At 37.5% G+C, this 15,024-nt stretch overlaps 1 protein-coding gene and 1 pseudogene across 1 annotated transcript; both read left to right on the forward strand.

Annotated features, from left to right (window-relative positions):
- The first annotated feature begins 287 nt into the window (after positions 1–287).
- LOC114363877 (uncharacterized) lies at positions 288–6,457 on the forward strand. Its single transcript, XM_028319742.1, has 2 exons — positions 288–718; positions 4,589–6,457. The coding sequence occupies exons 1-2, from the start codon at positions 699–701 to the stop codon at positions 6,309–6,311; spliced, it is 1,743 nt and encodes a 580-aa protein (XP_028175543.1). The 5' UTR covers positions 288–698; the 3' UTR covers positions 6,312–6,457.
- A 3,217-nt stretch (positions 6,458–9,674) lies between these two features.
- Positions 9,675–11,069, forward strand: LOC114363878 (uncharacterized; annotated as a pseudogene).
- The last annotated feature ends 3,955 nt before the right edge of the window (positions 11,070–15,024 follow it).

A 15,024-nucleotide genomic window follows, 5' to 3' on the forward strand; every position in this document is an offset into this window, starting at 1 on the left:
ATATAAGAATAACGCCCGTATTCACAAGCGATGCTTTCTTAAGTGAATTAGCAAATCGAACGCACAGCGTTGAATGGAGGTCTATGATTGGTTCATGTGTGACCCTGTGCGTCCACGCGCACTGGGAGACCTCATAGTAATGTTTGTGAATACGGGCGTAAGTAACGTAAGAGAGATAGTAAAGCTTGATTTGCCGCCATCTGTACGAAATTACCAAAGTCTAATAGACTTTGACATTAACAGCACAAATGTAGTGTAAATCGAAAAAGTTGAGTGTAGTTAGTTATGCATCCGTCAGCTCCCTCTGCTCTAGACTAAACAAGATAAGTCATCACTTTCCACTCTACAGTGTAAGCATTCGTAGAATTGTTATTCACATAAGAGATGTGTCAGCAGAACTAAATTGTAAACACCGTACTGGACGACTGCGATCGGCCACAATATTAAATTATTATTAAATCGCCTCCAACTCGGCGAGGACGTGATCACTTAGTTTAATTAAATATAATCCTTTTTAAAAAGCTTCCACCCCGCTCCCGAAATCTGACTGGCGCAGCCGTTCGGATTTATTGCTGCAAGTTTTCCTAAAGTTTACGCGATTGGTGTCAAAATCCGCCGTTTAAATTCGTGATACTACGGGAAACTAATAAATCCGCCGAACCAAATAAATTTGTCATCGAAGTACGGGTGGAACGAGTATGCAGAGAACGGTCGGTTGGTGAGTAGAACTTTTCGCCAATCCTTCCACTCCTTATCCTCTGTGTAATTTTCATGCTTTTTAAATCGTAGGGAAATATTGCTACTCCGGGATAGAACTTCTCCCAGGGTATCGCATTTTGTGTTTTCGTCATAAAACTTTATCGTTAACACTTTTCGTTTAGATTTAAGTGAATTAAATATTGAAACAAAGTAAAGAAAATAAATTGAAATAAAGTAAATAAATTGAAATAAAGTAAATAAAGTGAAATAAAGTAAATAAATTGAATATTGAATTAAATTAAATAAGTTTATTGTGTAAAGTAAAAATTATTAAAGTTGTTAAGTTAATTGTCTCTCGAAATTGAACAATTAAATTAAGAACCACTCTTATTTTTACTGTGTATTTTTACTGTGTATTTTTATTGTGTATTTTATTGTGTATTTTATTGTGTGTTTTACACGGTAATCACTACGTGTATTTTAATTGTGAATATTGTGTAAAGTACTGTTACAAATTCTGACTGGCGCATATCAATTTAATAAATTTAAATTCAGTAAAAATGGCTTCACCACAAATCGAATCCGTACAAATCACGCCAATACCCAACGAGATGCTCAGATTAATTCCATTTTTTAATGGTGACAAAAAACATCTAAATTTGTTCCTTAAAAAATGTGAGTATGTTATATCGAGATATAGAGGTGGGGTTGAGCAAGATTTATACGTGTACCACGCTATCACTAGCCGCCTTACAGAAAATGCAGCAGCACTGTTATCAGAACAAGAAAATTTAACAAACTGGTCGGAACTTAAGGAAATTCTGACACAACATTTTGGAGACCCGCGTAGTGAGGCATGTATTAATATCGAATTAGAATCACTAAAAATCAGATCGAATGAATCGTACACAGACTTTTGCAACCGCGTGCAATCAACCAGGTCAATGCTTATATCCAAAGTAAACACCATAGCAGACGAGTCAATCCGTCACGCCAAAATCACCATATACAACAACACCGCGTTAAACGTGTTTCTCTATAATTTACCAGAAAACCTTGTGCGCATTGTGAGACTAAAGGCACCGTCCACTTTGGAAGCCGCCCTCTCGATTGTGCTCGAGGAAGTAAACTTTATGGACCAATATAACATGCGAAGCAAAATGCATTCGCAACCCAAACCTAACAATTCGTTTACGCCAACTCAACAGAAATTTTCAGGCAATCAGCCTCATTTTGTCAGCTCTAATGCTTTCAAACCGATAATTCCTCCACAATTTAAATTTGGCCTTCCGCCTAATCAAGGCTACAAACCCTTCCAGCAATATGGAAATAAACCTTTACAACAATTCGGCTATTTCAAGCCTCCGCATCAACCAGGTTTCAGGCCGCCGCAGCAGTTCGGCTACAGGCCTCCACAGCAGTTCGGATATAGACCGCCCCAGCAATTTGGCTATAGACATCCTCCTCAGCAATTCGGTTACAAACCGCCTCAATTCGGCTATAAGCCACAGTTCGGTGCTCAGCAAGCCCAACAAGTCCAGCCGCCACGTATGCAGCTGACCGACGTGTCTATGCGTACGGCTACAAAACCAAACAATGTAAATGAAACAAACTTAAATGATCTGAACTACGACGAAGCAGAACAGTCGTATTACGATCAATATTATTGTGAATACCCTATAGACGAATATAATAACATGTACAGCGAACAGTATTACCCTGATTTCGAGGAAACTCCCGAGGAAACCCAGGAAACTGAATTCCAACAGGATTTTCACGAAACAGCCTCCATCAAAGAACAGAACAGATAAACATTAATTGCGATCCGGAATTAACATTACCATATATTTACCTACCGGAACTGGATGCTCGCATGATGATCGACACTGGCAGCATGCGTTCGTTCTTCAGTCCGCGTATTGGCTATCAGTATTTCAGTAAATTCATAAAAAATGAACCATTCCAAGTTGTGAGTACACACGCGTCAAGTACGCACAACAAAACCATAGAAATTCCCCTTTTTCCAACTTTTAAATGCAGAAAATATCACAAATTTTATTTATATGACGTACACAAATGGTACGATGGTGTAATTGGACAAGATTTATTAGAACAATTGGAAGCATTAATCGACATTAAAAATAGAGTCCTCAGAACTAAAACTGCATGCATTCCAATCATTTTAAATTACAAAAAATTCACAGACAACGTTAGAATGCCTAGTGCAACCGCTAATTACCGTAATGAATCAATCAATAAACAAAACACAAACGCAGACGCGTTATCCCGCATAAAAGTAAATGCTCTCGATTCAGATAATCAGTCCATGAAAGTAAATGTTAGCAAAAAGGAAAAACGTATTCAAAAACATGTTGATAAAGTAGTAAAGAAAATAGAAAAATTATCATCAGGAAGTACAATAGTAATTTCCGACTCTACATCCTCAGAAGGAAGTAGACAATTAGGTTCAGAATATCCGATTCCGTCGTCAAATAATTCAGACTGTGTCGATGAACAATCAAATAACTCACAAACTATTCATTCCGCAAAAGATACCGAATCACAAGGCATCCCAATCTTAAACGAAGCAATCGATAACAAACCTAATCAAATATTAGTCTTTGAACGATTCGATAATGAACTTTCAGTCAAAAACCTTTCGCGCGATAAACAAAAGGTTCTTGAAGTACATTTACCTGATAATAATGCAGAATTAGTAAAACAGTTTTTAAAAGAATATATCAAACCTAAAACAAAGTATTTCATTTATTTTGAATCAGATCAACTTAGACGAATTTTCACAGACGTAATTATTAAACTTTTTAAGAAAGATGTAGTTCAGTTTTACGAGTGTACAGAACGGGTAAATTACATAGAAGACGAGGGTGAACAAAAAGCAATAGTTATCCAATACCATGAAGGAAAAACATGCCACCGTGGTATTAAGGAAACATTGATTAGAATTCGTAGAAATCATTTTTGGCCTAACATGCAACAAACAGTTTCCGCAATCATTAACGCTTGCGAAGCCTGCCGTAAAATGAAATACGATAGGAAACCCATAAAACCATTTTTACAATTAACTAAAACTCAAGATTCCCCATTTCAGGAAATTTTCATTGATCTCTTCAGTATTGAAGGAATCACATATTTAACCCTAATTGACGCCTTCAGCAAATTAGGACAAGCAATAGAGATACCTAGCAAATCAACATCAGACGTTACTAGAGCACTTATGAAATATTTCTCATTCTACGGAATTCCAAAACGTATAAGCTCAGATCCAGGAACCGAATTTAATAACGAACTCATGAAAGAATTTCTAAATTTACATAAAGTTGAACTTCACATCGGAACCCCAAATAACCCTAATTCTATGGGACTTATCGAACGCTTTCACTCGACAATTATAGAGATCTATAGATTGGCTAAATACGAAAGACGATGTACAGATGCCGCATCAGTTATGACATATTCAGTAATGGCATATAACCACACCATCCACTCTGTAACTGAGTTAACACCATTTGAGGTAGTTTTTGGTCATACAGATTCAGACAGTCCATTTAGAATCAATTTCGAAAAGCAATATTATCAGCAATTAGTTCAAGATCATGCGAAACGTACAAAGCACTTATATAAATACATAGCTCAGAAAACGACAGCCAAAAAGGAAACCATTAGGGAAAAGAAAGGTGGTGAAACAGATATAGAGTTTTCCGAAGGAAACATAATATTTGCAAAAGACGTAAATAAGCGTAAAAGCAAAGACAAACCACGTTATGTAAAAGCAAAGGTTGTAGGCAAAGCCAAGCGAAACATCTTACCAATTAAAGTAGGTGATAGGACTACCAAAGTGCCTATTAAAAACATAAAACGCCCTCCGCAGGTGGTGCCTTCTGCTGATGATAGGGACGCAGGCGCTGGCCCTTCAACTGCAACCAATTAAAGATAATCCAGGCATTCTACCGGTAAAACAAGGACAAGCATTTTTGCAAACAGATTTTTGGACAATTATTAAAGTAATCAACTTAAAAGGAATTTACTCCGATCTTGTTAGTTTAACCCATAGTTACAGGCAATTAGACACTTTAATCGATTATAACAATCCATATTATCATGAATTTATCAATAATAAATATCACACTGATTTCATCCGCGACATAACATTAGAAAAATACAGGCAATTAGTACCACAGCAACGCTATAAGCGAGGCCTTATTAATCCATTAGGATCTCTTATAAAGTTAATTACAGGAAACCTTGACCACGATGATGCACTTAAATATGATAAGTTGACTTCTCAATTGAGTAATAATCAAGTTATAATATCTAAGAAAATTACCCTGGTCTCAAAAATGTTCGACAGTTTCATAAATATTTCAGAGCAAATAAATAACAACTCTATTATTATTGATGAACGCTTGAAACGAGTTGAAAGCCTATTGCAAAACATAACGTCCACACAAAACGATTGGACTTTTTCTACATACATACTAGGAGTGTATAACATATTCATAAGTAGTTTCCGTACAATATTTATAAGATTAAGTGAAATAGAAACAGCATTAGCATTAAGTAGAGTATCCATTTTACACCAAGCAATTGTAAACTCTACAGAATTATTGTATCATTTAAAGTTAATTTCAAACTCTGCCAATTTAGTTTACCAGCCTACGGAAAGTAATTTGTTAAATTTAGAAGAAACTATTTGTGTAAAATCTTATATGAAACAGGATCAGATAACATTTATTTTAGAAATACCATTGATAGATAATTATACTTACAATTATTATAAGATATACTCACTTCCTATATTCCAAGAATCCCAAAACGTTACGCTTTCCATTTTCCCCAAATTTCCTTACCTTTTGGCGAAGGGTTTGAAATACTTACCGATCGTAACACCGTGTCGCCCGCTTGCCGCCGGCGATCGCTTCCTGTGCTCTACGGACAACCAGGCTCTACATAACGAGCCTACCTGCGTGGAACAGCTGATGAGGTTCAGTAAGGACCTTACCTCCTGCAAGCAGCACCAGATCCAGCTGGAAGAAGTAAAACTCCAGCAGCTCAACGCGAACAACTGGATTCTGTACAGCAGACTGAAAGGCACGCTGACCAAACACTGCGACAGCGAAGTCAGTAAGCAGTCAGTCTTCGGCACGTACATCATCACCATCGATGAGCCCTGTGACCTGGAAATCCATGGCCTGCAGATCCACCATCGACTCTACATTTCATCAGACGCCGTAGAACACGTACCGGTGATTCACCTACCCGAGCTACCTGTAAACGCAACGCTATCCGGTGCACGCGCACTCAATATGCATGGAATCAATTTGGATGAAATCAAATACATGTCGTACGCCCTGAAACACAGTGCAGCAATCAGTGCTAGTGAAAATGAAACAGACACTTCTTATTTTACATACTTTACATTTGTATTAGTTTTGATTCTTTTTATGTTAATTGTGTTAATTGCCTTCCGCAAACATGTAAAAATTTTATGTAAACGAAATTATCGGAATACTCATAAAAATGAAACTTCCGATAATTTCTCACTTAGGGAGGGAGGAGTTATGCATCCGTCAGCTCCCTCTGCTCTAGACTAAACAAGATAAGTCATCACTTTCCACTCTACAGTGTAAGCATTCGTAGAATTGTTATTCACATAAGAGATGTGTCAGCAGAACTAAATTGTAAACACCGTACTGGACGACTGCGATCGGCCACAATATTAAATTATTATTAAATCGCCTCCAACTCGGCGAGGACGTGATCACTTAGTTTAATTAAATATAATCCTTTTTAAAAAGCTTCCACCCCGCTCCCGAAATCTGACTAGTTACGCCAAAAACGAGCAGTCATGTAACAAAAATATAACAGCCAGCGAATTTGCATGCACAGCGCAGTATTTGCATATGAAACAACGACTCACTCGAGTTTTCCTATACAGGCCGATATAATAGAATAAGATATTGTGTTTTATGCGGAAAATGTTTAGGCTTTTTGACCGCATTCATTTTGGAAGGTGGATGATGAGGAGCTATGTCTTTGTAAAAACTTTTTGTCGCGGAACTGTAAAAAGATAATAAATATTTGACACCTGTAAGGTACTTTTAATACAATGATGTCTCTTTACTAAGGACTGCTAACGCTTATAGAGCGAATTAACTTTTAAGTAACATCAAAACAAATATTGTACTTAAATGCAAAAGTCACTTTTCATGCTTCAATCACTGAATCGATTTAGATGATAGATGGCCCGGGAAACTGTTTTACATTTTCCGAAATTCCAACTAGTTTAGCTAAAACAAATCCAATAAGTATTATTAGAGGGCGGTCGATCTATTCTCATAAATAAAACACTGGATACTTAACTTTCACATTATAATGCCTTATTTTAGATACAATTCATCACTTAGCACAAAAGCGCGCGGAGTCATCTCCGCGCGTCCCTCTATTCGGACGTTTGATGCTCGTGTGTCATTGACGTATTGTCAATGTCACTATGACAGCATCTCATTGGCCACAACGATACCGTTATTTTAACGTTTTAGATTTTTCATAATTAACAGTATATTTTTACGAAACATAATTGAAAAGCTCGTATACCTATTGAAAGTAAAGTATCTACTTATTGAAAAGTATCTAATAAAAATGTTTTTCTATGTACCGTAATAAATTATGAGAGGGGTTTTTAAACACAAGTTTTACAGGAAAGAAATCCTAAATCGAAATGCTGAAATGTCAAAACCTGATACTGTATAAACTAGAATTTGAATTGACATGTCTATTGCTTTTAAGACGTATTTCGATTATCCCTTATTTCCATAATCACAGCCGCAAAGACTACACAAGAATAAAAGTGTTTATAAAGTTTTATAAACTTTGTAAAAGTGTTTATAAAGTTGGCAAATCTTTACAACTGTAGATCCGTCCCCGACACAATCCCACTGAATCTTTCGGAAAAAAACTGCTGCAAACTCGAAGTTTTAATACGTGCCCAGGTTGACAATTGTGAGGGTAACTAAAAATGTCATGTTCATTGCTTGGAAAATGTTTTAAGTTGCAACAGGATTAGGGGTGGATTACGCATATAAAGTGAAGAAATAAAAAATATTCATCATCATCATCATTTCAGCCACAGGACGTCCACTGCTATCGGAACATAGGCCTCCCCCAATCCACATCACACGGTTGGTAGCGACTATCATCCAGCGCCTTCCCTGATTGACTGTCCACCAATAAATTATTCACTAATACATATTTAATTTATTTTATTATGAACTAGCTTTTGCCCTCGGCTTCACCCGCGTGAAATTTAGTGTCACAGATCGGCATAAATTATAGCCTATGTTAATCTGGGTTACAAACTATAATACTGTAAAGTTTCAACAAAATCCGTTCAGTAGTTTTTGCGTGAAAGAGTAACAAACATCCAGACATCATGACATCCAGACTTCCAAACTTTCGCCTTTATAATATTAGTAGTATAATAGGATAGGATGCAGCAGGTCAGTCGACACGAGTCAGACATTTTGAATGCAGAATCGTACTTATTCAAGTACTAAAAATAAGGTTCGTATATAGGTAAAGTCTGTACAAGCACAAAAACGTTTATGTCACGTAATTTAGGTATTCTCTTTTGATAAGGTATTATTATTACAATCGATGTGAAAACGTCTCAACGTGACCACGACCGCTCTACAAAGAGCGAAACAAATAAGAAGAAGGTATTAATTCCAATATTTAACTAAAAGAAAAAACAAGAAAACCTACATCCAGATATTCTAGAGACTTTAAGTAGATAGGCTTCACTCCAGCTAATGGTTATTAAAACAATTACGATTATACATACAGGGTGACTTTGAAATCATTGGCATCCTTTTAAAATAAGACTCTACTCATGATACATAACGCACCCTTAGAATGAAAGTGACCGAATCCAAAAAATGCAATTTGTGGTAAATGAACAAGAAAGTCTTCAAAAAAGTGTAGTCTTGAATACATTTTACTATATCTCTTTCGTGTTCCGTCGCATTTGATTGATTTTTTAAGTAGATTTATTGATTAACCTTTTGAGTTAACATTGGCAGAGTATTTTTTGTAATTATACTTTATTTAGTATATATTTTGACATAAAATATAAAGTACTTCTAAATTAGGTCACTTTATTACAAAATACTTTTGAAACTGATGAGATTTTTTATTAATTATGTCTGTTTATGACGCATTTTGCAAATGAATCTGTTGACATAAGACATTACCATACTTAATGTTATGTGAATATAAGGTAGTGAACATGGGCGTAGCCACGGTGGGGCAGGGTGGGGCAAGTGCTCTAACCTGTCAGGTACCTAACCAAACCTAAAAAAATAATTATCTAGGTACTAACTGCAATACGATGTACACTACCAACTACTTTTTGGGTGAAAGATTTCTTGGTGTAGGTAGGTGAGCAATAAGACAGTGTTGGATAATTCGAATTACACATTCAGATATTGGGTGCTATAAGATAGCCTTTTTGTATGAAAAAAACTAACCGAGGTATAGCCCAAGGGTATAGTTTGCTTCTTAGTCGTTCGTTTCAGCCGAATGACGTTTACTTATTGCTGGACAAAGGCCTACTCCAAAGATTTCCAAAACGACCGGTCCTGCGCCGCCCGCATAGGCACCTCCCGCGACCTTCACCAGATCGTCGATCCACCTAGTGGAGGGCCTGCCACTACGTCTTCCAACTCGTGGTCGCCACTCGAGAACTTTTTTGCCCCAGCGGCCCATCAACTCTGTGAGCTATGTACCCCGCCCACTGCCACATGATTTTAGCGATTCTGCGTGCTATGTCACTTTGGTTCTACTGCGGATCTTCTCATTTCTGATTCGATCGCGCACGGAGACTCCGAGAATAGCACGCTCCATCGCCCTCGGGCCTTCTTATGAGGCCCATAGAAAGCGACCACGTCTCAGATCCTTAAGTTGTCACTGGCAACACACACTGGTCAAAGACTTTTGTTTTGAGACACTGCGGCATTTCGGACGTGAGAATATTGCGAAGCTTTCCGAACGGAGCACAGCCGAGATGAATTCGACGGTTGACCTCTTTCTCGAAGTTGGACCTACCTAACTGGATTGTCCCAGGTACACTTAATTGTCAACAACTTCGAGTGTAGTCTCTAACTTTCAGAGGTGTGGGTTACAACACGGATATTTGACATGATTTTTGTCTTGTCCATGTTCATTTTAAGAACCATTGTTGAGAAGCTCTTCATACATCGAGAAGCCATCGAGCATGACTACGATATCTTCCGCGAATCCAATGAAGGTGATGAAGTCTTCGCTCTGCCTAGCGCTCATCCAGCTCCAAAACCCCGAAAGCTTTTATCTCGAATTGCAAAATCTTTTCAAATGCCTAGGAGACTACGGAAATGTGGACGAATGCAATGACAGGTTCGTAGGAATTGTCCAAACGACTGGGTCTAAGTTCATTAAAACCCGTCGTTCAAAAGGAACCAAAAAGATCTCTGACCTCACCAACTTATGGAAGAGAGAAGAAACTTGGTTCTGCAAGTATACTCAACTCGCGACCTACGCCAATTTGATACAGACCCAATTAAAGAGGCGACTGAGCATAACAAGGGCTCTATAGCAAGAGATCTGTCTGTTGGCCAAAGCCAACTGACCAAGCTGAAGACCGAGGATGGCAGAGTCATCTCGTCGGGGCCTGAGATATTGGAAGAGGTTGAGGTTCTACGGAAAATTATCACGAGTGTACGCACACCTGATCACAAATCTAGCCGAAGACCCAAGAGCTAGATTGACCCGACACTATAAGATATCTCGGACGTCAGTCTGTGCGAGATTAGAATGGCTCTCAAACACCTGAAAAACAACAAGGTACAGGGTGATGATGGAATCACAGCTGAGCTTCTGAAAGCAGGTGGAGCGCCGGCACTAAAAGCTCTTCAGAAGCTATTTGACTCCGTCATCCCTGAGGGAAAAAAAGCTCCCTGTCTTTGTTTTCATTATCCGTTTGCATGTTTGGAGGTGTTATTACCATCAAACTAAACATATCTTGAACTAACTCATCTTGAGGTTATTTTGACTATAGAGTAAGAGCTAGTGAACGCCAGACCTACGTCATTTTATAAAAGCTGAAAGTTTGTCAGCGTATACTCCCAATATAGGATATACTATAAAATCTGATTTTTTTTGTTTAACATTTTGGCAATAATTAGAAATATTTTCCCCAACACTCACACAGTTTTGACAGTTCCAACTCCTTGCCAGACTGTTTTTAGGGTAGCTCTAAAGCTCCCAAAGCCATGATGACCCAAACTTCATAATTCACCAACATTATAACCTATATTGGGAGCATACGCTGATAAACTTTCAGCTTTTATAAAATGACGTAGGTCTGGCGTTCACTAGCTCTTAGTTTACTAGTAAACTTGTGAAGTAAAGTCTGAAACAACACAACTTATTAAACTCTTAAGTACATAAATTTATACATATCTTAAACAAATTTTATATTAAAGCGACATATTCCAAAAATATGTTAATCGGTCCTTTTTATTTTTTCTTCTACACAGGTGCAATATCAAAAATATCAAAACTAAATTAGGTTAGTTCAGTCATAAATAGTCCTATTCGTAAAAGTGTCGTGTATCCTTCATTTATATTTTTAACTAAACAGACCGAATCCATAAATGAACACTGAATACTCTAACATATTTAGTTTAAATACAGACCTATTTATTAAAAGGTCACTTTATGACAAAAAAATCATGAACTTACCTTTACAGTATTTTTGTAATAAACAGATACAATTCCAGATCCGCCGATGTTTTACACGTACACTCGCAAGCACCGCCGACGTAAAACTAGTTCTGCCTCTTTCACACAATATGCATACATGAAAAGCGGGATTAGTGAAAGAGACCGAAGTATGCGTTTCTCTGCCTTTACTAAGAGATAGGTCACTTTATCTATACAGGGATATAGAGCATGCTTTATAAGGTCAGTTTATGGTGAAATCGAGAGTAACAGAAATTTTGAGTTAAGTCACTTTAATTCTAAGGGTGCGAAAGTACATTCCGCAAATATGAGACAAATCCAATTGCAATGAGTTAATGTTTCAATATTTAAAATCTTGTACAGACGACAGCATATCAAGCTTAATACCGTGGCATCTTATATCGATGTGTTTAGTGTTATTTTGCAACAATATGTATAGGCTGATGTGCTGTTGACTGTACAATAATTTTAAACTCTTTATAAGAACATACTAATACAAATACATAATTAAAATCTCATTAGATTTGTCTCATATTTGGGGAATGCACAATGTATCATGTAGAGTCTTATTTTAAAACGATGCCAACGATTTCAAAGTCACCCTGTATACTCAAAAGTGTTGCAAACTCCGTTTTCACATCTGAGACCGATCCGTCTCAAGTCAATCCATCAATCCATACATTTCTGCGATCGCTAGTAATCAACCGAGTTGATTGATAAACATACCAGTCAAGGGCAGGACAGACCATTATTAGGACGATGGTGCAGACAAGGTTGCTCAATAGACACCGCATGATTTTAAGAAACAACATTCAAATATTTGCATCTTACCCGAAAGTTATGATCAGGACAAAGGTGAAAGTGTATTTACTTCACCCGGAATCTTACACTAACTATCTTATACCCAACTGTTTAATATTCTCTTAAGAGTAGATTCAAGCCATTTTTTTCGTCTATTATAATTCAAAGAGTAAACGTTTTATTTGGATAATGCATGGGCATTAAATTGACACTTATTGTTGAAAGTGGATGCTTGATATTGAATAAAATTTTATGCTTTAATTATAAAATCGCTTCGCTCGTGTTTTTTATACCTCGTTTTGCTCTGTAAGATGATTTCGAAATTATATCTGTCACGAATTTTAGGCCCCTGTTGAACAACCCACACCATATAAAAAGGCGTCTATATCCCATAGTACTCTGTACTCTGATAATATAAATGGGCGCCATTGATACCCCATTATGGAGTAGGCTTTTTCTTTATCGGGAGGTCCGCTTGATATATTGGGGGATTAACCCAATATGAGGTATTAAATAGCGGCATTAGATACGACAAAGAATAGGGCCCTGTGCATTGGTGAGGTGTATTTTTAGTAAAAATACCTACGCTCAGAAAAAATATTAAATGTTTTTTAAATGCGATGATCAAAACTCATTTTTATGTCTTCTTTGTAGAGATAAATCTGATTTTTTTTCTTACGTTTAGTTTCATACTAGCTTTTGCCCGCGTTTTCACCTGCGTGAAATTTTGTTTGTCACAGATCGTCATAAATTATAGCCTATATGTTATTCTAGGTTATAAACAATAATACTGTAAAGTTTCGTCAAAATCCGTTCAGTAGTTTTTGCGTGAAAGAGTAACAAACATACATCCATCCAAACATCCAGACATCCAAACATTCGCATTTATAATATTAGTAGAATTCATATTACCGGTTCAAATCAAGACAAGGCGATTTAATATTAGCTTCTACCAAGGTCTACTCAGTTATACTAGTTGCACCCAGTACCATCCTTTTTAAAATAACTAGCGACATGACCAGGTTTCCCACGGGCGCTAAATATACTTAAAAACATTCGTCTTGAATCACTCTATCTATTAAAAAACCGCATCGAAATCCGTTGTGTAGTTTTTATAATCTAAGCATACATAGAGACAGCGAAAAGCGACTTTGTTTTATCTGGGGGCACGGCAGTGCCCCCGCCAAGTCGAGCGCGAAGCAAACACTGCCGTACCATCCTTTACTGGAACCATTTCGCCGCATTTTCAGGCCCCTATTTGAGAACCTCTGGATAAGACCAGAACGCAGAAATTTTCGTCATCTAGTAAGCTATAATCACATACTTTAAATCCAAAATTTCAAGTCTGTAGGTCATTTAGTTCCGAAGTTAAGCGAAAGCAAAGTTTCGCATTTACGACACTCACTCACTGATGATCATCAAAATAGAACTAGTACTTCCCATTAACTCAGAGGGCTGAAATTTGGTACAGATACTATATAGTGATAGTGATTGTCTTCTTTCTGTACTACATTAATTAGGTACCATATTTAATTTGTTCGGAAACGTGGCCTCTCACTATAGGCCTCATACAGAAGCTCAAAGTTGCACAGCGTGCTATGGAGAGGGCTATGCTTGGTGTTTCTTTGCGAGATCGAATCAGAAATGAGGAGATCCGTAAACGAACCAAAGTCGCTGACATAGCCCGACGGATTAGCAAGCTGAAGTGGCAATGGGCAGGGCACATAGTACGCAGAACTGATGAGAGGCCAGAGGCCGATGGGGCAGAAAGGTTCTGGAATGGAGGCCGCGTACCGGAAAACGCAGCGTGGGACGTCCACCTACAAGGTGGACCGACGACATCGTAAAGGTAGCAGGGAAGCGCTGGACGCAGACCGCTGCCAATCGATCAACATGGAAAGCATTGGGGGAGGCCTATGTTCAGCAGTGGACGTCCTATGGCTGAAATGATGATGATGATGATGATTTAATTTGTTTAAATAACTTATTCATAAACGATGGCTTTGATTAATGCATGTCATGCATCAATAAAAACTTGACGATCCAAGATAAGGATATCTACTCAGCTTTTGAATACATTAATGCAATGAGTTCCTAACCCACCAACCCAATACCCCCAAGCCGTAAAATTCAAAACACAGATACAATAATCTACGATCGGTCGTTACCGGAAGACGTAAAACCGGAAGCGGAAGCGGTTATTAAGATAAGAGACCAAAACGAGTTCAACCCATGAAACTTAATCAATCGAAGTTGTCTGAAGAAGGGTGCCGTATTTACTTTGTATGGTATTGGAATTGTAGCTGATGGAAATGAAGGTACAGGATGTTGTTCACTATTCGTATGGGGTTTAATAATTTCGGATGTATTTGTTGTTGATTTGAGGGTAGACGATTTAATTTATTCTTTAGATAGTTTTGAATAGTACATTTAGGCAAGTTGCACCATCTTACTTTAACAAATTCTGACAAAGTCCATACAAAAAAAACCGGTTATGGTTATAGTCACGGTTAAATTAAGGTGGTGCAACTCAGCCTTAGAAAGTTTAGGTAAACCTCTATGATGACTTTTATACTTTACAAAGGTGAAGTAATAGCTAATAGCAAGCCAAGTAATATTATCACTTTTTTAAATGCTACTGTATTATTTCGTATGATTTTTTTTATGTGACAGGAGGCAAACGAGCAGACGGATCACCTGATGGTAAGTGATTACCGTCGCCCATAG

Source organism: Ostrinia furnacalis, unplaced genomic scaffold (genome assembly GCF_004193835.3).
Source record: "Ostrinia furnacalis isolate ACB-3 unplaced genomic scaffold, ASM419383v2 OfSCF7327, whole genome shotgun sequence".
In the NCBI taxonomy this organism is placed as follows: Eukaryota; Metazoa; Arthropoda; class Insecta; order Lepidoptera; family Crambidae; genus Ostrinia; species Ostrinia furnacalis.

Coding starts and splice junctions, on each gene's coding strand:
- LOC114363877 (XM_028319742.1), top strand. CDS start 699: ATGCAGAGAACGGTCGGTTG. Junction 719..4,588: donor ATGCAGAGAACGGTCGGTTG/GTGAGTAGAACT, acceptor CGCCCTCCGCAG/GTGGTGCCTTCTGCTGATGA.